General features: G+C 40.9%; 1 protein-coding gene across 6 annotated transcripts in view; it reads right to left on the bottom strand.

Annotated features, from left to right (window-relative positions):
- Positions 1-21841, bottom strand: part of Step (cytohesin steppke) — a 59409-nt gene that overhangs the window by 10117 nt on the left and 27451 nt on the right. The window contains exon 1 of one of the 6 annotated variants that reach the window (XM_072021719.1): positions 19089-19621. The exons of the other annotated variants lie outside the window; for them this stretch is intronic. Coding sequence (XP_071877820.1) covers positions 19089-19118 — 30 coding nt within the window. The 5' untranslated portion in view covers positions 19119-19621. Of the gene's footprint in view, positions 1-19088; positions 19622-21841 lie in introns of those variants that run through there. 6 annotated transcript variants of the gene reach the window in all.

Here is a 21841-nt window from a genome sequence, read left to right as displayed (position 1 = left end):
ATGTAGGATTTACTATCGTTTCGCTACCTTCTGTACAATTTCGAAGAAGCAGAGGATACGAATATCGCAGGAGAGAAACATGACAAGTACATTTTTGTTGATTTTCTGCTTTCAGATGTCGCACGAAACAATCGTGCAACGTTCTTTTTCTAGGTTTGTACACGCGAAGCAGTTCACCAGCGATCGCACGTACCAGTACGCGGACTTCCTGCAGAGTGTCTGATTTTACCAGTCGTTTGCAATTTCCTTCTGCGGTATTTCCCGCTGTACGCGCCGGATTTGGAGGGCATGCCGCGGATTCCGCTGTCCTTTTTTGTTTCCTTCTTCGAGCTGCTAAACTACGTTGCAATCATCGAAAGTGCTCGACCGACCAAGTAGCAGTCTTGCTTATTGTTAGTTAGATACGTCCGTATCGTTGCGAAAGAAGCGAAAAATCGTTCGACCGTTGCACCGTAATTGGCTCGACTTTATCGACTTTTATCGACGAATACGTTACAAAACAGTTTAACTTTCGAAAGAATACAAGATCGATCGAATGTGTTACGAGAACTTGCTCCCTTTTTCCCATTTTCTTTCCCGACCGACATTTGAATTGGATTGAAATACGTGTCAACTTTTCCTACTTAATTACCCGTCGAACACGATACAACGACTTTCCGTGGTAGAAAATAATTCCACGCCGAAGCTGTAGCGTTGTCGGAAAATCACAATTACGAAAATCAAGGCGAAACACAATCTCTTGTAACGTTGAACAAAAAGGAGGAAAAAGAGAAGAAGCCGCGATGTGTGTACGTAGTATAACAATGGAACGAGCGTACATTTTCATTCGTCGAGGTGAACAAGAGAAAAAATTGAAACGAGAAACGTTGGAATAATATTTCCACGGTGTCGTACGCGAACGCGTGTCTCACAGTTATGTTTTGACCCGGCCGTCTCCCAGAATGCACCACCTCCGACCTTAATCCGGGATCAGACACTTCCGGAAAAACGCAGTCACGTCTCCTAATTACGTGGAAACTTCGAAATCTGTCGGTTCGGTTTCATTTATCCACCCAGAAGCTCTTTTATCTTTGCGAATTTTGCCTGCCCATCCAATGCCTGTTTTGTTAGGATGATCATCTTTGCCAGGTATATCTTGTATCCTTGAATCTAACAAGTTTCTTGATAAAGATGAAAATGAGATAATATTTATGTAAATAATTGATCAGACTTGCTGATATATTTTCAAGCTGAATATTCGTATTTCGATAAGTACAAGCGGACACGATATCTTACAATCTCATGGCAATTTCCATGCGAGATTCGTTAGGAGAAATGAAATAGACGAGTTCTTTGTAGATCAAAATAGGTTTTAAATGAAGACATTAGCGTGATTGAGCGAGCGCGTCTTGGAAAATGGCTTGAGGCGTCACGATCTTGCCAAGTATCTTCTCAACTGCATCAAAATTTAATATCGTCGTAATAGGATGAGTCACGAATGCCGACCAATTATGAATACGTTCGAAAAGCGAAATTTTTACGACGAGAAAAGTTCACGTATAAATCTTTAGTTTGAAGTTTCAAATTACTCTTAATTACTCGTGCAACTGATCAGCGCGGTATAGAAATTCTATCTGAGAAGATCGCGCGTAGAAAATATTAATATAAAATCCTGAATGCAATTTTCCCGCGAAATATTCTATTCATTGAATTCTTGCTCGCGGTACGCTCACCCCTTGTAAGTTTTTAATTAACAACAGACTCGAACGAGTAACAATCCCGGGGATTTTATTAAACAAGCGATTCTCCTTTTGCTCTCGCGTCCGCGGATTCATTTCGCTCAAACAATGAGCATCTCTGACAGCCATCGAGAACGAATCTTCCGGTTTTTCCGTTTTGAAAGAACCGTGAAACTTTTCGAAAAAGCATGATTTTTTTTTTATAAAAAAAGAAGACGGAGAAATAAAGGGGAAGAAAAAGTTGCCCTTTCGTACGGCAGAAAGATAAATTCTGCTTAATTACCGACAAAAGGATATCCGGCCTAATTAATGTTCGGGGTCGGCTTTCTTTCTCGCGAGAACCGCGCGATATTTCTCGAATGCTTAAGCGAGGAAATTATTCAACGATCTCGCTCTCTGCCCTCCTCCATTGAATTGTTAACCCGATTTCCAGAAATTGTCAAACTAATTGAGCGCGAATCTTTATTCGCGGAGCCATGAAAATTCCTCTTTCTTCTTTTTTTTTTCCGCGATAACTTTCGATTCACGATCGTGAAACGATCAACCGAAAGGAATTCTGCGATATTGTCTTCCGTTCTGCTGGTAATTGCGTGCTAAGGTATAACAAGCCGTCTGTTGGTTTTAATTGTGCGTGTTTATAATATAATGTATTACTTAATAAGGTGGGTGCATCGAACTGGGGAATTAACTTTTTCCGTTAGCCGGCGCCTGAAACGTCTGGTTATCGCTGTGTAATTTTGCTAAGAGAAAGTAGCTCGTTGAGCAAGTTATTTGTTGTGATATGTGCACAGAAGAGGAAACGAGAATTGCTTTTTTACAAACGCTAATCGGATTTTTGAGTACTTCGAAAGATTTTATCTTAATACTTTCGACCACATTGTAAGGAATTTTCCAAAATGATAGGATCGTCGCTCCTGATACAGTAAAAAAGGTTTTAGAGCAGACGATTGAACGAAAGACACGATGACTCAAGCCAAAAACACGAATGAAGGTTTAGAAAACGTTACTAAACTTGATGACTAAGAAAGAATTCTTCGCTCGAAAATAACCTACGATATTTCATGATGTATTTTCACTGTCTATCGCAAAGACTATACGCATATAATACGCAAAATGCCTGTTGAACAGACGTCTGTTTAGACTCTATTTCTTCAGTTGTGTTTATAAAACTACGATTTCACGTGAATATCATCAGACTATTAAATAATACAAAAATAGTATAGTTGCTTTAACAAACGTATCGATTTCTGCTTACTGAAATCATTTCGACGTAAATATACTGTATATAGAGGCATCCATTTTAATATCAAATATTAGTCGCAAATATGATAAATCCGAAATATGAAACAATAAATTGAGTAATAACGGAGGAAAACAACGGGCGCGCTGTTTGCTCGGAATAATAGAAACGGGGGAAAGAGAATTCGTCGGGGATCAAAACCCGGGGCCGGAGTAAATTTTCCACTTCCTTTCAGCCAGCTCGTCCAAAAGCTGTTTATCGAGGCCCTACGCCCAAGGAAGTACAGTTTATTTTTAACCGGATACATTCACGACGCGTTCCATGCGTTTACGAGCGCGTCAACGTCCGTTTTGTCGCGGGACACTTGTCAATGAAAGCCTGACATCGAAATTTCGTTAGCAGAGAAATGATACAACGGAAGCTTGTTTGTGCTTATAAAATATGAAGCAGATGCTTCGAATAATTCAGTGGTCGCGTCTCTAGACAAATATCGAAAATCAAACGAAAAGAAGAAATACTGCGATCGAATTAGAGAAGAAAAATATTCTTGAAAGTCTTTTTGGATTTGTTCGGTGAAACGTTACTCGTGCACTCATTGAGGCTTACGTAAATCGAATGTAAAACAATGGATAATATGAGTTGCTGAGAAAAGCTACTAATGTTGGGAAAAATGAAGAAGAGACGACGTTACGCGATGAATGTCGAATGCAATGGAGTTAACGGAAGACCCTGAAGAGCAAACGGCTTCGGATAGGTATAATTATTTACCTGATATCCTTAAAGATCTTCGACCTCTATCGCGATGCAATCGGGTCAAACTCGATACTTACGTTTAGAAAAGAGCAAACGCGTTTCGATAGGTTCAAATAGATTTCTAAGAAGACAGTGCAATTTCGTCGCGAAGGATTTAATTGAACGCGTTATTAAACATTGCAACAAAACAGTCTGGTCTAAACTCGAGCTATTGAATTTTTCTCCCGAAGGAATTCTAACAGTTAGACTTTTAAATAACCAGCTAAATGTACGGAAATTAACCAAAGAAACATACAATTGCCTCGTCTGAATAGATAATCTTTCATCTACCATAAGCAGTCTCTATTAATTCTGTATAAAAGTCTTATATACATGTCGCGTCTTACGACGACCTAAATGATATTATACTACTTTAATCACGACTACATTCGCCCTTATCAATTACAATCGACAAATTCATACAATTCTCCCGCAATATAATCCTGCATCGAAACAATGATTCCAATATTTTTCACAGAGTTGTTCATCGTGTAGACGTGGAAGCTGATCAAAGAAAGCAGAAAAACGTATGAAAAGGAGAAGGAAACGCGAGAGACTCTCGCGTTGAAAAGAGCGAGGGACAATCGGTCGCTTTCCGGTAGACTGTAGAGCGTTCGATATCCATCCTCTCTGTCTCGACGAAGATTAAACCTTGGTCGGTTTGGTCGCGAAATGACGAGTGAAGAGTATCGAAGGCTTTGTCGGGAATAGAAGGATGGAAGAAAAAATCGATGGATACGTGCAAACGACGCGGTGGTTCGCGCGATATCCTGGCGATCTTCGCCAGTGTCGCCCTGGAAAACGACGCAAACACGCGATCGTAAAATATTTATTCTGCCGGTCGAGGAAAACGATGTAAACGCGTTTCACGTTCGAATATTCCGAGTAGTTACACCGTTTGTTCAACTGCTATTTTATTTTACTTTATTTTGCTCTTTTTTTCACTGATTTTTAACACGAAAACAAGTCATTAATTTTTTGTAGCAAGTATTTATTCATTTTTCTTTTTGACAAAAAGTTTAGAGTAATTTAGGTAATCCGTTTTTTAACCTGTTTTTATCCGTTCATTCGCGTTTGATCGTAATATATATCTCACGAATGTTTTTAACTTTTTATCACCGCCGTGATTTCATATATTATTATATCCAAAATTTCAAATCGATCAATTGGAAACGACATTTACACGTTCGACGATGTCAAGGATTGACATGTACTAGTTCATCGTTTTAATATTTAACCGATAGAACAAGCTCGACATCAATTATTCCTTGAAATGTCGCATCTCGTAAACTATAACATCCTATGTTCGTTGTTCGTTAATGTCCACGATGGCTATGTGCAACTTACAATTTCACAACAAACGTAATCTAAAACGTTAACGTAATTATAGCCGCGTAGCTCGCAAACTTATTGCATTAACATCATCGCTAATTATATCGAGCAGGAAAATAAAACGCGCGATGTTATTTTGTGTCGATCCCGTCATTCGAAGCGTTAGACATTAGACAAATTTGATGAGAGGGAGAAAACCTAGGAAGAAATATTGTTTGAGCGCAAAAGGTAACTGTGCAAAGGTGAACAGCAGGAGTTGTGTACACGATACACCCTCCTGGAGGCAGCCAGCCCTCGGTAATATCGAAAAGAGGTGGGAAGAGGTCGGAGACGTTGTCCTGAGTACACCGACCGTATTAAGCGCGTTTTACGCCGCTCTACTTGTTATTCAGGTTCCACGATCGGCAGTTCGTTCGCGGGGAAAAAGAAATTTCACCGCCTCGCTCCGAGGCATATCATTTATTTTTACCGCGACCACTTTGAAGAAACTAAAAATACGACTATCACTGAAACCACCCGGTAAATTGACCCTTTTTTCGGAAGTTATTGGTTAACTCGAATCAAGTTTAAAAACATTTAAACAAAAAAAAAAAAAAAAGAAGAAAAAATAAAAAAGAAGAAATTTTGTAGACGTTAGATCGTTCTAGATAAATTTGATTATCTAAAAAGAATGCTATGATTCTAAATAAAGGATATATCATCTACGTTTACCCGGAGGGCGTTGTATGGCTAAGCCACCCTTGTGATGTTTACTGGCGGTAAAGATACCCTCAAGCTGGTCTATCTTCATGGTAGGCTTTAACTATACCGAAGGGTTAATAAAGGTACGTAAGGATTACAGACAGAAAAACAAGTATTCCGAATTTTAAATTTTTTACTAGAAAACATCTGTCGCGTAAAAAGTGTACATCGCGTAATGGTAAATTTCTATTTAAAAAATTGTCCGCAAATAATTTTTTCATTAAATTTCCTGCTGTTATTTACAACCACCATAGTTCACGATAGTTCCAAAAATGACTGCCATAACTACTATTGGTGAAGGGTGAAAACAAATAAAGTAACGATGAATATCGAGGTGTATCAGGGACTTAAAGCGTGAAAATATTGAGGTAGAAACGCGACCGGCTGCCTCGGTCGTTAAGCCATTGCTACGTCTGCGGAAGGTGTGGCCCTTTTCCTATAGATAGGCTGATCGGAGGGGCGATAATGTCCCAGAGGGAAGGTAGAACTTCACCCTCCGTATACAGAGACCAGCCCTTTTGACTTGGTCTGAAATTTCTGCAACGCCACACCAAACTAATCGTATTTCCAACTGTCTTCGTGCTCGTTCTTAACGCCAGTTCTTTTTTCCCTCAGTTCGCCGTTCTAGATTTAGAAGAATTAAGCTAACTTTTCCTTTTCTTCGAGAATAAGAATCGCGACGCAAGAGTTAATTAGTAGCAATAACATTTCTATTTCGCCTAACGTCTTCACTTCATACGAATAGTGTTTTTTTAATTGCTTCGTATTACAGAAGCACAATCTTCTAATTACTCTGCAACATCAATAGTAATTGTGGGTAGTCTTCAATTTAACAGAAAATTTATTCGACGAGCTGCAAATCGTCGATAGAAAAAGAGAGGACACACCGTTACAAAGAAACTTTTTTCTTTCCACAAGTAAACTGATCGTTTAAGGCAGTTTTCCAAAACAAACATTTCGTTAACGAAACAAGCAATCGAATTGTTCGTTTAAAGTTCAACGAAACCCTATCAACCTCCAATCCTCAATACCAAACGGAAACTTCTCTCAAGACCTATCACGCATCTAAAACCCTACTATGCAGGACAACCAGCAACCACCCTGTACAACAAACCTTTGACTTGAACAAACGAAAGACAGGCAAACTTCTGCCAAGTTTGTACTCTTGCGCACATCACGTTAAAGAGGCGATCGCGTTACTCCTTGACAACATCGCAAACCTTCAGAGACCCAGTCCACTTCGCCTTCGACCCTCTTGTGAAACGGTTGTTTGAGGGGGAAAAAACGAAGAAATTAGGAGCGAAAAAGAAAAAAGAATATAAGAAGAAGGAGACGAAGAAGAGATTGGTTCGCGTCAGCGACGCAGAACTCTTTGCTCGTGGCAGTATAGCCAGGAAAAAAGGCAGGGAGACCGGAAGTGGGCTCTCGTTGTCTTCGATGGACCTCGTTAACGGACGGTCGCGGCGATATAGCGCGAGTCACGGACAATAACGTTGGTCGTCTGTGCCGGCACAGAGTGGTATTGTCTGTTATGCAGCCGTGTTTCTTTTGTCCGTTCTCGGCTCCGCATCCGGCCACGACGCGGCCCCGTCCTTCCACGCCATCTTCTCGTCGATGCGTGAGAAAACATGCCTGACTCTCTCTCGCGGTGTCTGTCTTATACACCGAGCGCAGACCAGACGCGAAAATGCCAACCGTCTGCAGCTTCGATGCTTCTGTGCCGGTAAAATCGATCGTCCTTCCGATTTGACCTTGAGTAACGCCGACTCAAGGGCGTAAGCGCGCGCGACTCAATGAAGCGGCCACTGGATTCGACGCCGCCATCCGGTGCTGAACGCTCCTCAATGGAGAAATTGTTTCGGGGAATCTAAGTAATTGGCTGTGCGTCTATGTTCAATTTTTGTCGAAGTAGAAGATGGGGTTGTTTGAAAAGAGCGTTTCAGGTTTATGTTCGTAGCTGATATGTATTCTAAGTTATCGCTAGTTCGAAATATGAATGATACGTCTTGAGAAAGGTTTCGATAATTGTAGACAGTGAACATTTGCAAGTTGAATAACACAGCGTAGCATGCGCATTCGATTTTCACACGAATTGACGGTGTTGCCTAGAATATCTTCAGGTAAAAAGAAGGCAGTTAGACGAGACGAGAGAAGAAACGTCCAGTTAGGCTAAAAGAACAGCGCGGGAAATCGCGCATAACAGCCACTGGGTTCGCATCGCGTATTGTAATTTACATGGGAACGTTTAACGATGCTATCGCAAAAATTGCAGAGCTCCCAGTAGTAAAGTCGCCCTGTGGACTTCTTCACCGCGGCTCGAGTTTAATGAACCTTAACCTTAACTCTAATGAATCTTGTCGAGACGCCACAACGTAATTGTTAACCCCGTTATGCAGCGCGTTGCTACTTTTACGGTCGACTCTCCGTTTCTAAAATAACACCGCTTCGCACTATATTCGTCATTAGATCAGTTGATGACTGGCTCTTTAAGTCCGATGTTCTTTAAACGCACCGATTTGGTCGAATCTTTCATCCCGTTCTTTTTTTCCTTCCTTGTTCCCAATTTGTTTAAAACGTTCACATTCGAGAAGAGATATCGACTTTCGATTTGGTTCGAACATGTTAAATTACTGCGAGTAATCGCACGCAAATGAGGAGAGAGAGAGAGAGAGAGGGAGTCGTCGTTCAGCGGAGCATACTCCATTTGATTTACCTAAACGACATGCATGCGCTATTTATTCCTCGACTCGCGAGGGTGATCTTTATTTTTACACATCGACCCCATAGAAGCTTTTATTAATCAACCATACGATGACCTCTCCTCTTCACCCAAGGAATTACTCTCTTCGAGCGAATCGAGAGCAACACGTTTACCTCGTTGTTCCTATATGAATATTTTTAGCAGAGCGTATCTAAAAACGTATACTATTATATATCATCATTTTTTAATGTTACTCTCATAACTTATTCGAGGATTAAGAATAACTCCAAGATCCGTTTCATTCTAACCGTGGAATTTCAAGACCACTGACCCGAAGGAGGTTCACTTCGAAACAACCAAGGATCTTTCTAACTTTACGATCAATGGACTCATAAAGCTTTAGACCTCTCTAGAATTTACGATCTAAGATAGTTAGTTTCCCACTAATCTCCGTTAAATTAATTGTTTCCTGGAATCAAATGGACGATTCCATTGATCTATTCGCGATAATCGACAATTTAAATAAAATTAATCTTATCTTCCTTCCTGGTCTCCATATTTTATCGTGAACGTGATACTGTGAGAATATTGCCAGACGCGATATAGAGCTAATACGCGGTGTTCCAAATATTAAAACACCTTGCACGAAAGAATAAATATTGTTTAAATCGACGGAGTCGTCGTTGAACGTTAGATAAAATATACAACGTGCTCGTTCCAACGAAAATAACGCTTCGAGCAACCTCTAGCTAAGGTATGCGATCGTGCAAGGTGTCGCATGGTGTTTAGCATTGCTAATAGACGTGTTTGTCATCATCGACAGAAAATATAAACGGCAGTCCTTACCTGACCCCGTCAATTAATTCAGTCCGTGACAATGCGTCCCACGGTAAATCAACTACCGTCGTGACACAGGAAGTTTTGTTGACGCCATCTCTGTGAACTATGAACTGTCCTGCTTCGCAATCGACTCGCATTTCCTTTCTCTTATCCAGCATTTTTCTTTTACTTCGTATCAGTGAAGTATTTAGAATTTTTAAAGAAGATAAAAAGAATTCTCCAATATAAATACAACGAATATGATTCGCTGTGACGTTAATGAATATCTTAAGCGTCATTTTAAAAGGATGACGTAAACTGTAAAAGTAATTTATGTAATTCGAAAAATTCCTAGGGTTGGCTCTGCTAAATACCGTTGCTTTTTCCCATTATTATTTCGTGGAATTTAACATTTAACCATTGTAAATTAAACTCCGATGTCTTTCAGCTTTCCCATGTCGAACAATGCGAGACCACGCGCTCAATGCGATGGCAATTTGCATTTTAAGTCCCTTCCAGATAGAGGAGCATCGCAAAACGATGAATCATTCGCGAACGTCGATGTTCGCGCGGGCCTGCGCGCATTATCGTCGTTTTCGCGATAAACACTTACATAATATCGAGCGAAATACATACATATGTACGACGTGTAACGTCATTGCGCCGGCTACGCGAATCGAGGCAGCTGATCGTTAGATTAATCGCGGCAACTGATCGCCAGATTAATCGTAATTTGTCTGGCTCTGCAATTCTCAGGATTCTATCTCGATGTTTACGTTAAATGCGAGCTTAATCGATGTACGACATCTAAATGAATAATAAGTCAAAAAAAGAAAGATACAGTCATAACGTTTGTTTTACAGATAAAATAAAAGGCGACCTACTGACTCAACAATTTCGTCGATCGATGGTTTACAGTCATTTTTCGTGTCGAAGGTATTAAACTAATGGATCAAACGAAGTTGCCGCGATTAACTTTTAGCAAAACATTTTTTCGTCGTTTTTCAGTAAATCGTATTATTTATTATCTGCAATCGGTTATCGGAGCAAACAGGCCTGGAACGTAACGAGGTTCCACAATCTGTACGAAAAGGAAATGAGACTATATAGCTTATCGCATCCTGTGTGTGCTCATAGCGATGCACATTGCTCTTCTTCGTTGCATCTCAGGATGCATCTGCTTCGAATCGTTCACCGCGTTATTTACATTTTCTCGTTATTCTCCCTTGCTCCTTTATTGTGTTTACAGTTCATCTTGGCGGACCGTATCTTTCATTTTCGAGGGAAAGAAACACGGTCGAGCAGAGTCCGAGGAAAACCTCGCTGCAAAGCTAAATGCACTGCACTAATTGCGTTCTTACCTACTGTTTCACTTGTACTTGAAAAAAACAAAAAAAAAAAGAACAAATATTTCCAAGCTGTTTTACATTTCACCTCTTTCCTAGATAGTTTCTATACTCTTTCCTCTCCTTTCTCCTTTTTTTCTCTTTTTTAGAACAATGTTGCAAAGAGCTTTTCAAAATCTTGCAGCGTTAGAAACGAATTTAGATGAAACGAATTTTGTTGCAGTAAAGTTTCGAATAAAAAAAAGAAAAAAGCGCAATCGAGCGACCTGGGAATTTTCCACGAACGCGAATTCGATCTGTGTACCCGATCACTTGACCCACATGAGAGCGGTGCTTTTAATCACGAGCCCTCGTTTAATCGTCCAGAAATGAAAAGCTTCGCTCGACCGTCTTTTGTTGCTTGCGATGAGGCCCGAAAACGTGTCCACGCCGATCGAACCTGCCCAATCAGATGGCGAAAACAAAATTCTACTCGTAGAATTACCGAAGCTTACTTTTCCTAATAACACTACCTCATATACATTGCTCGTGAAGCAAGCCTTTGAAGATTTCGAAACCGAAGTAACGACGAGAGAAGAGAAATCGGATAAACAAGAATGCGAGGCAATCTTTCATTTCTGAAGCTACCGCTTTCAACTTAGTTTCGGCAAACTTGTCGAGTCCGATACAAGAAAATGTCTACCGCCTACGACTAAAGGTCCGGCAAACAAAAGCAGCAACGTTTCGAGGAATTCGTACCTCCACGCAATATTCGTTACTTCAATCCCTCTTGTTCCGTACACGGTAAAAACCAGAGCATCGTTCGGATTATTGCGAAAGCGAAAAAGCATGCCAGTTAAAAGTCTGCCGGAAGATGTTTCTTGGCCGTCGTCGAAGCGGATTCCCGCACACACACACACACACGTGAGACAACCAGAAGGGAAGTCTGACTCGCTCCTTTTTCACATTTTCCTCGATACTTCTGCCGTAGGAAACAGTACCAGGCTCTCGTATACAATACGTGACCAAAGGCCTCGGGGAATCTGCATCGAGGACGTCTTTTTTCCCATCTTCCCATTGACATGTCGGAAACAATACCAGCTATTTTCCACCGGGGACAACCAACGAAATCGTTTTCCTTGCGCGAACTACTTCCTATGGGAAGCTTCTTCGGGAATCAGTCAGGTAATCGCGAATTATCGATTCATCGGTGAACCACGAGAAACGATGTTCCTTCAGAAATGAGAGACACTGATTGGGGAGGATCGAACGATAAGGGACTCGAATTCGACGAATAATAAAGGACGAGACAGAGATACGGTGATGATGGGACGTTAATAGACACGCATTAAGATGGAATTTGTGTACCATTTTATATTGAACGAGGGTTGATTGTTCTGAAATAACAAGTATACGTATTGAGAAAAAAATATTCGCGAGTATCCTTCTTGTTTATCGAGTGCAGATGAAATACAAGTAACTGGGTGAAATTGTTCTCGTTAGAAAAGAGACCTCTGTTGTTGGAGGACGAAATGAAAGACCCTTTGTATTCAAACTTCATGTAGGAAACGTCGACAAAAGACTGGGTAAGAACCGACTCTAATCGCGTTATATAATTCGCATACTACTTCAAATTTCTCGCAAGGCCGAGACATGGCAGAAAATATCAAGCACTCGGTATGACCAGAAAAGTATTCACCCGTAACTTCTTCGAGTCGAATATACGATTTTACGTTTCGAAGGAACGACGCGAATTACGACGCGACAGCCGTGCTTGCTCTCGAAACATCTTCGCGGACTATTTTGTCCTCTGCACGACCTCGTGACATTCTACTAGAATATCCGTCGAATTGGCACAGGTGCAAGCGAGAAGCGATTTAACGCAATTGCGTTCGAGTTTGGCACGACATTTCCCTTCGACGAAGAAATTCAGCCCTTCTGAACATTTTACTATTCCATTTACTCGATTCATTCACTAGAACATGTCAGGTATTGTGTCATCTTTCGTTCCTCCTCCGCGCGAGATCTAGAACAAATTTTTGTTCGTCCTCTTGTTCCTGCGAAGACGATTCGAGTGGATAAACCGGTTTCGATTTCGTTGCCGATACACTGCTCTGGATAATTGAGAATCCTTGTATTTAAATTGCCGCATTACTAGGAAATGGAAGTTCCAAAAGTTTCGACGTATGAAAAGCGTGTGAGAAGATATCGCGACAAAATTAACTATGTCGTTTAACGTTGTAATGTAAATGCATTTTATATCTCGAAGACGAGTACCGATTCTCCTTCGCGGAATTCTTTCATTCGATCGACCATCGATTCCGACACGCTTTTACGTTTTTCGATTGGATGCTTCTTTCTCGGAGGGAAAAGGATTGCAAACGTTTGTACACTTGTAAACTCTCTAACGAATTATTTAGCGTTAATCTTTCTGCCGTTAAGCGTTTGAAACGTGCCCGCGACGAAGTGGCTGAAATGGTTAAATTGCCTTGACGTATGCTGCACGTGTATGGGGTAAGCGTTACCAAGGGTGGTTATACCCATGCGCGGTTAGATTGTGAGCTTGACAGAAAACAGAAGCTGAAGGAGAAATTTTAGAAGATGAATATAAAGAGTTTCAGAGCCAGCATTCAACAAGAACGAATACTATACTTCTCGGAGAGAAACTTTTAGAAAATTGAAGTTTGATTGGCCGTGGCACCGACACAGTAGAGAAAACACAATGAAAATAACGTATCTTCTCGTGCATCTCTTGTTACAGTCTGTAGTCCTTGAACGCACACCATATTGTCACGCTATCGTAAAAAGTCAAACGTTACTTTCTACGAAGTAACGGAGCAAAGGTTAGATGTACTATCGATCGAAAACTCGGTGCGCAATATGATCTTGAAACAAAACGATGCTCGAACATTATCTTCCGTAATCCTAAGGTCGCGAAAGTTGAATTTTATTTCGCTAAATTTTCATTATCGAAAAATGTAAACAACTAATTGTAATTGTAAATGTAATTGATGACAGTGGAACGTAAAAATTTGTCGCTGAAGACCATTTCTCCATTTATTATTGCAACGTAAATGATATCTCTGTATTGAAGCTTCGATGTTTAACCAGTTTGTGCGTGGATAATCCTCGAAATTTACTAGAAACGGCGAAAGACGTATCTCTGCCCGATTAGGTCGACCAGTTCATCAAGATCAATGCTCGCCTTGCCTGTTGAGCTAGTTAAGTCGTCTAAAATGAAAAGCAAGATATCCGTCAGAAACACGCAAGCTTCGAGCTTCCGCGTTCTTGGAACTCCGATCGCTTAACATCCCTTTAAACAGCAACTTTTGTACGACTAAGATATACCTATATCTATTTATCGGTTATTCGATTCGTTAATCCAAATATAAAGTGAAAAATTCGTTTCCTTCTCCCTGATTTTTCCCGAACGTTCAAACTCACGGAGTTTACCTCTATCGAATTACGGTGCAAACAGCATGGAAAGGAAGATAAATGCAGCTGGCTATCGATAGCCGTGTGTTCGTTTTTCACGACGACAACGAGCGTAAAACACGATGATGGAATGCGCGGTTTCCGCCCCAAGTCATCGCACAGATATCGCCTCGTATTTTGACCCGGCTCGGCGATTTCCTTTCGCGTCGAATTGAAATACATCGTCGCGCTACGCACTCGGGGGAACGAAAACTAGCAACAGATACCAGCCACGATCAGAAACAGCACCTAAAGCAAAGGAATCCGAGTCTGTGAATCCAAGCGGAGAGAAACAAAAAGCTGACCCTTACGATTCACCATGCATTCTGATGTTTACGTAAATCGTTTCCTTCGCAAAGAAGAGAACTCCTTTCGTTAGGAAGCGGAGACGTTCTTTTTAAGATTTTTATAAATACCTGCAAACTATCTCTTTTAATGATTGTAAGCGTGATTTAGATTTCTCCGTTGGTTATATTACGTGCACATACGAATTTGGTATTTTCCGCTGTGTCAAACTAATCATGTCACTCACGGAAGCAAAGTACAAGAATCACGATGCGAAATGCATGGGACAAAAATGTAGAATTGTAGCGTGAGTCAAAGTGGCACGATGGATTCCATCAAAGATCTGAATCTTTAATAACGTCTGTCTTAAGGGCGTTTGGTAAGCCCGTAACACGCATTCGGATAGGCCTGACCTGACCTACATGTGTTTTCTTTTGTGAGTATGCGGAAAAGAAGAGCGTAGATTCATTCGCAAAGAACCGACTAAAACCCGAACTTCGTTCAAACCAACCCATTTTTATGCGAATCAACGAACTCGATTCTTATCCTTTTCTTTTCCTTTTTGTCCTCTGGAAAAACCATTGTTTCTACGAGCGCAAATCTTTCCCACCTGCAAACTAGCTTTAAAATGTAATTTTTCAATTTCTACGAAATCAACGAATGTAATTATGACAAAGACGCAATTGTTTATTAAAGTGGTCCCTTGAAAACCAGTCGATGGAGTTTCTGAACAAATTTCTACTTTATTGACAGACCGATACGACCGCTACACTGTCCAAGTATCATTCTGTGATTAAACGGAGGAAGTAATTTTCATATTATTGCCGGTTCATCGAATCAGATTTTCTTTCTTCGTACAGACGAGATTCTGTTATACTCCGCAAACTACGAATACAGCAGAGCTCGATTATAGAGGCATTGATTCCCTGGCAAGGGAAGTCCGGATTACTGATTTATTGAACCAAGTCACTGCCCCCTCCCTTATATCCGCTGCTCTGATACGCTCTAGCATTATACTAGTCGCGTTACTTTACACAAAACTCGTTTGCCACCGCTAGACGAGATTTAACGTGTCTAAGATTCGAAACGCAGAATCCATGGCAGAAAGAAAAATTACGAGAATGGGGAATTTCGATATTACGATTCCCCTGAGACATACGAAATATCAGGAACGAATATCATGTTCATAGGACAGACAATGTACCTGCTTGGCCGCCGACATTTACTTAACACATCCATCCTGGCAGATATCAAGCACCCTCGAGGTGCCGCGAAAACGTGCACACGAAACATTTCCACGATTTCCTTTTCCCCTTTCGCGCAATTATAACTCAGCCAGACCAACAGTCGACTCATTGTCCGATATCGATCGGTCTAACCACCCACGACAAGCTTCATCCGCCCATCCATACACGGTGTGCCATTCTCATCCGGCAAGCATTGAACCAAGGGAACAGGATATCGCGACAATTACAAGGAAATTTAAAGCGATCGTAGGGTAAGGTACAAAGAGATTGGAAAGCAGCCGAGTGTCTCAGTCGGTGTCCGCGAGCGTGGCTAACGGCTCGACCGTCGAGGAAAAGAGGGTTACAGTCGTTAAAAGTCGCTGGAATGCGGCGGCTCGACATTTCTGCGCTCCCCTCCGTTGCATGGCGCGATCCTCGCGCGCTCGAAATACAGCCAGCTTCTGTACAAATCCGCGTCTCCACGCTCGAGAGAGACTTTCGCGGATATTCGCCAACGTTCTCCAGTGTTTCAAGGGATATCGGTGACTTTCAAGATTGGTTTCTTTCGCTTCGTTTCGTGCCCTCTTCGAATGTGACTCTGTCTAACCGTTTACGAGCCATTATTTACCGCGAGTAAAATTCATAAATTTGGAAATTTGAAAATTTTTATCATCATCCTCTGGTGTAACGCGGTGGATAAATTTCAAAGTGCAACGATACACGAGGATTTTATAAATTTTTATAAACGAACTTTATTTCGCGGATGAGTAATTTGGTTCGATAATTTTTTTTAAGCTCCGTGGTCCGTGTAATGCGGAACGTGTCTTACGCGTGTTACAGGATGGTCTACTGCAAAGGTCGAATTTCCATGTATCGTGATTACACGACGTACGCGTGAATAAATGCCGGAGAATGCGGGTGTCCACTATTGCAGAGGGATAATTAAATCCCAATGAACAATGGAAGAAATTAATTAAAATCGAACGACTAAATACGTTCGCGATTGCCACGGGTGCAAAGCTGCAATGGGAATTTTTTTTTTTTTTTGTAGACGCATAGAAGAGAGAGTAGATTATAGAGATCGATTCTATTGATATTCATTAGCTTTGGCTGTGTATGCGAAATTCGTGTGCCTATTAGGGTATATAATTAATTTACCGTGAAGGTAGTACATACTTGATCCTTTATTCTTTCTATTTTCAGTGTATTTGAATCGTTATTGTTGTTTTATGGCGGTGGCATTGAATATTCATGGTGGGTCAACGTAGCGTCCAATTGGACAAACTTTGGAAAGTATAGTGTATTTAAATTACTACTGTGTTATTTTATACCGACGAAATTGAATATTCATCCGGAGGTGGACGTGGCATCTAATTGGATAGACTTCGAGAACTATGCTTTTCTCTCCAGTTAAGTCGCCATGATGGACGCAACCCATCGTAATATCCTGTAAACTTCTGTCAAAACGAAAACTGTTGCAGCTGTAACAAAAGTTTCCGCGCAGTTCAGCCTATATGGATATCCTGATATTAATGATATTTCACAAATAAATATTCAATTTTGGAACACATCGACGTACCCTCATCCCCCGAATATTATCATAAGAGAAGAACCACGATATCTGGTAGCAAGGAATTTATCTTGGAATTATCATTCGTTCACCGCTAATAACGGAAGCTATTATTATGCTAATTTCCACTATTCTTAGGGCAGTTCACGTGTATTGGTCCTGAAGGGCCCGTATTAATATTTATACGACATTTCAGAAGGGATATCTCCTGTACACCCTCGGTGCTCGTGTCCAGTCACGATTCGTAAAACATGTGACTTCTCGTACAATCGACGCTCGTTCCTTCTGCTTTCTTCCCTTTCCTGTCCTGCTTTATTCCAATAATAGCCCGTGCACGTTTATTTTAGACCCCCAGAGACGAGACTGCACCGTTTCTGTTACACGAGAGTCGGCTACCTGGTTCGTGACACGCTTATACGACTCAAAAGTGGACTGAAAGTTCATCTGCAACGAGTCTCAAGATCTTGGTACATACCGACTTCGATATGAATTATATTAGTTTTCGTTAACAGTATTTTCAGGATCGTTTATTCTTCCTTGTCTCATTTTCCTCGGCCGTGTAATATATATCTTTGCGATTGATGACGAAGTGCCTACGCCTTCCCACGCGTTAAGAATAGAATCCTTTGACGTAATATTACTTCTTTTCTCCTTGGCAAGTGCGATGGCTGTAACGTAGCGTCGTGTCTCTCTTTGTATCCTTCTGACAGGAATAAGTCTTCCCTTTTTTATGTCTTCAAGGAGTAAACGGGCGACGACAAAGGACTCGATAGAGATGGAAATTTCCTGGTGCGAATCGCGTCCTTTCGCGACACTTTCTCCGTATTAAGACCAACATTCGTCATATATTCATAAATTTTAATACCCGAGTCTTTTCGATGTGAAATATTAACAGAGGGAAAAAATTTCTCGACTAGCATGAATGAACGATTCGTGCTTAAAAAACCGATCCAATAAAATTTCGTAAAGAATAACCCACGCACTACGATCGCCATTCATCGTTTCAAAGAAAAAGAGGAAAACAAATAAAAATAAAAAAGATACAGGTTCAAAATGGTTTGTCTGGCCGGAAGCATATTTACGTCAACCGCACCAACTTTCGTTCCATTTTTTTGACGACCTACATAGCGAGCACCTCTACGCGTTGCGACTCCGAAATGGAAAGGAAAAGGAGGTCCGGCTATTTTTTCTGGCGACCAACAGCCTTGTTTCGCGTCCTTGGAAGGTTGGTTCGCTAAGCGAAAAAACGACAACACGGTAATCGCGAGATCAGAAGCGCCGTGCAAGACACGTGCTGTTAGAATGCTCTTCGTTCCTTTTCTTCGCTTCTTTTCTTTCTTGGCTCCCCTCGACATGGCCTTGAGTGGTTAGTTTTCCAATTTATCTACCATGCTGTCCGCGCAGCTTTGCCTCTCTTTCTTATTTCCCGATTGTCCTTTTACCTTCGTAACTGACTGTACGGCTCGATGAACCTCGATTAAGTTGGACATCATCATCTGTGCAATCTTCGCTTTTTCAAAAAGCAGCCTTAAAAATTGACTACTAAAATTTTATCTCGGTTCTTTTCAGCGATCGCCTCGAGCGTTAATCTTGGCTTTTACGATGGCTAATGAATAATTGTTTAATTATACCTTTTTATTAAAGCCTGTAACGATCGCAAGTTTCAGAGTTTATCCGGATTATGTGTTTCGCACATAATAAATGATCTCTGATGGAGTCGAACGCACGATTTTTTGTTACGATTCTCTAAAAGATTGCATACAAGAGCTACTTTGAAAGTTAAATGCTCGGTATAGTAACAGAGAGAAGAGGGAACAAAAAAGAATGGACAAAGACTAGATTTGTATCTAACCAACGGTATTTACCGCACAACAGAGATGCCAGACGTTGACCATGTGCTGCGGTTTCTATCCAATCCGATGCATCCTGGGAAATGGCGACTAAAATCGGGCTAAACCTTCGGCGTTAAATTCCCTGATGCGCTTCTTCTATTGCTCAACTCTTGGAGACCCAATGATCGAAACGGTCTTCCATTCTTCTCAGAGTAATAAACCAACAAAACGAACATCGGTTAACAAACTTAGGATTACGATCGAGTCACTTAACAGCAAGTCTTTATACCGTAAGCGAGAGAGTAAGCACATCATTCGGCTCTAACGTGCGGTTAGTAGATACTTGTACGATCAGAAGAAAAACTTGTAGCCCGACGAGTTTTGCACAACATCGGTACGGCTATGTCGCGACACAGGTATTTCGCGTTTTCTCGCCAGAAATCTCTTAGCACGCGAGTATCTACGGTGGATAATCAGAGGCATGAAAAAGGGGCGGGGGAAAGGAAATAGAGACAAGATGGGAAAAAAAAGAAAGAGAAGCGGAAAAGGAGAAGATAAAAAATAAATGGTCGTAGAATGATAAGGCAAGGTGGAACGTGGAGCGTGAATTAGGGAGACGATACGCGTTCCGCCGAGAGAAAACGACGACTCGTTGGAAACGCGCAGACGTTATTATCATGCCCTGGCGGAATACCAGTTACTTCTACCACGTTCCAGTTCCTTTCTTCGCCAGGTATTCAGCGAACGGTCCCGGTAAAGTGACCTCTCAAGGCCGTCGGCCGAGCAACAAGAGAAGAGAGGACGAGGGAATTCCCCCTTTCGCTCGGTCAGCAGCCGCGCGCAGTTTCATCTAGCTGGACACGGAGCTCCGCTGCCGGAAAATGCGTCGTGGAAACACACTTCAGCGATTAGATCGTGCAACCTCTTACCTTCTTTTTCTATTTTTTTTTTTTTCCTAAATACTTTATGCATACGTTTTTCGTTTCACGGTAAATTTTATCCTTTAAAGATCGATCGAACGATCGCTCCTCACGAAAAAAATGAACCAAAACTGGTTTCAAACTTTATCGTGACAGTCATAAATATAAATCACATTCACACCTATTAACCTAATACAAGATGATAAGAAAATGGTTCGTGATAGCGTGAAATTAAGTTCGTTTAACATTAGCGTGACACCGTGACATTTAACATCATTAGAAGTAACAATGGGCTAATAACTACTGGTAGTACATTTTTTAGCGTGTGATTTTTAGAGGTCCTCGTTATCCCATTAACCTTTTCCTGATCGCAGAAAAGCAAAGAGAAAAGAAAAAGAGAGAGAGGGAGAGACGCTTACCGCAGACGTTACAAGTCGTCACGGTAATTAAAAACGGTACTAATGGAATTACGAGCTGTTAACGCGTCTTTTTCAGCTGGAACGACAGAAAGAACGATTTTGCTTTTGAATTTAGTGGTTTCACCTTCTAGCAAGGCTGCTCGAATACGTTGATTGAAATTATACGCTGCAACGCGCAACGACGCCGTTCTACGCTCAATTATAACCATCGTTCGTGTAGTCTGTTGTAATTAACCCGACACCTGCGCCAGTGAAATTATCAAACGCGGTTATTACGGTTTTATCGTAGCTACCATTAACTTTGCTTTCCTATTATCGATAATCTTTGAACGTTATGCTGCAGCATCGTAACGCGCTATAAAAATACGCTTAATGAGTGAAATCTGATTAATTATAAAAAGATGGATGGAAATATATACCAGTTTTACAAACATAAATTTTACAAGGAGAAAATCGTAAATCGCTTCAGTTCTTGGGAACACGCAACTAAAAGTAGCGCTCCACTTCGTTACGCGAACTTGCAACTTACAATCGCAGACATACATCGCGATATAACGAGTTGCAACTGCAGTTTTAACCCTAACAGTTAAACCCTAAGTAGGAGAAGGGTGTGACACGTTTTCTAAGTTGGCGTCCTACATCATAGAATTAATTACTCTTTAACTGTGCAAATGTAGGAAGTACTTTGTTTTGCTTTTTGCTAAAAAAAAAGTCGCGATTAGTCATTGTTCGCGGAAGCGTTTGTTCTATCATACTCAAACGGTCGCATTTAACCTTGCCGTTGATGATACATAGAAGCAATCGCACATGCTCGTTTCCGTTTCATAGTTCGCTATAAAATTTACCCCAACCACTATGACCTGATAGCGCGATACGCTCGATGCAGGATACGCAAATCAGGACAAAAGGAAACGATCCTGACGGACGGAAATAAGAATCGCTCTCGATGGAACTGCAAAACTTCCGGCGGCGAAGAATAGCATACAACGTATAGTCAGCGAACGGTCTTCTTTTTATTTTTTTTTTTTTTTTTTTCTTTCTTTAAATAAAATGGGAACCCGGATCGATCGAATCAGATCTTAGGATAAATAAAGTTAGGACAAATAGGATGAGCAAATTATTTGAATTAAATTAAGCGATTTTCTTCGTAATACACCAAACTCGGCTGTGAACAACTTTTAAGCGATTTGCATTTGAAAACGGACTATTTAATTCGTTATTAGTAGCGTGATAAGCAGCGAAATACATCTTATACATTGACAAGTCGACGACGGTTATAGGTTTCTTCAAGGATATATCTTGTATTCATCATTCATCAAAGATAAATTTCTTAAACTAACATTGATATCTTCATATGTAATTATCATAATTTATTAGCTTTATTAATTTTCATATAATACTTGCTTGCTTACTCAAGTAACCCTGTCGTGTTATATTTCGTTATGGA

The sequence above is a fragment of the Bombus fervidus genome, chromosome 2 (assembly GCF_041682495.2).
Source record: "Bombus fervidus isolate BK054 chromosome 2, iyBomFerv1, whole genome shotgun sequence".
NCBI classification, from domain to species: Eukaryota; Metazoa; Arthropoda; class Insecta; order Hymenoptera; family Apidae; genus Bombus; species Bombus fervidus.
Note: the sequence above shows the minus strand (reverse complement) of the source record. Positions and strands in the feature narration are given on the sequence as shown.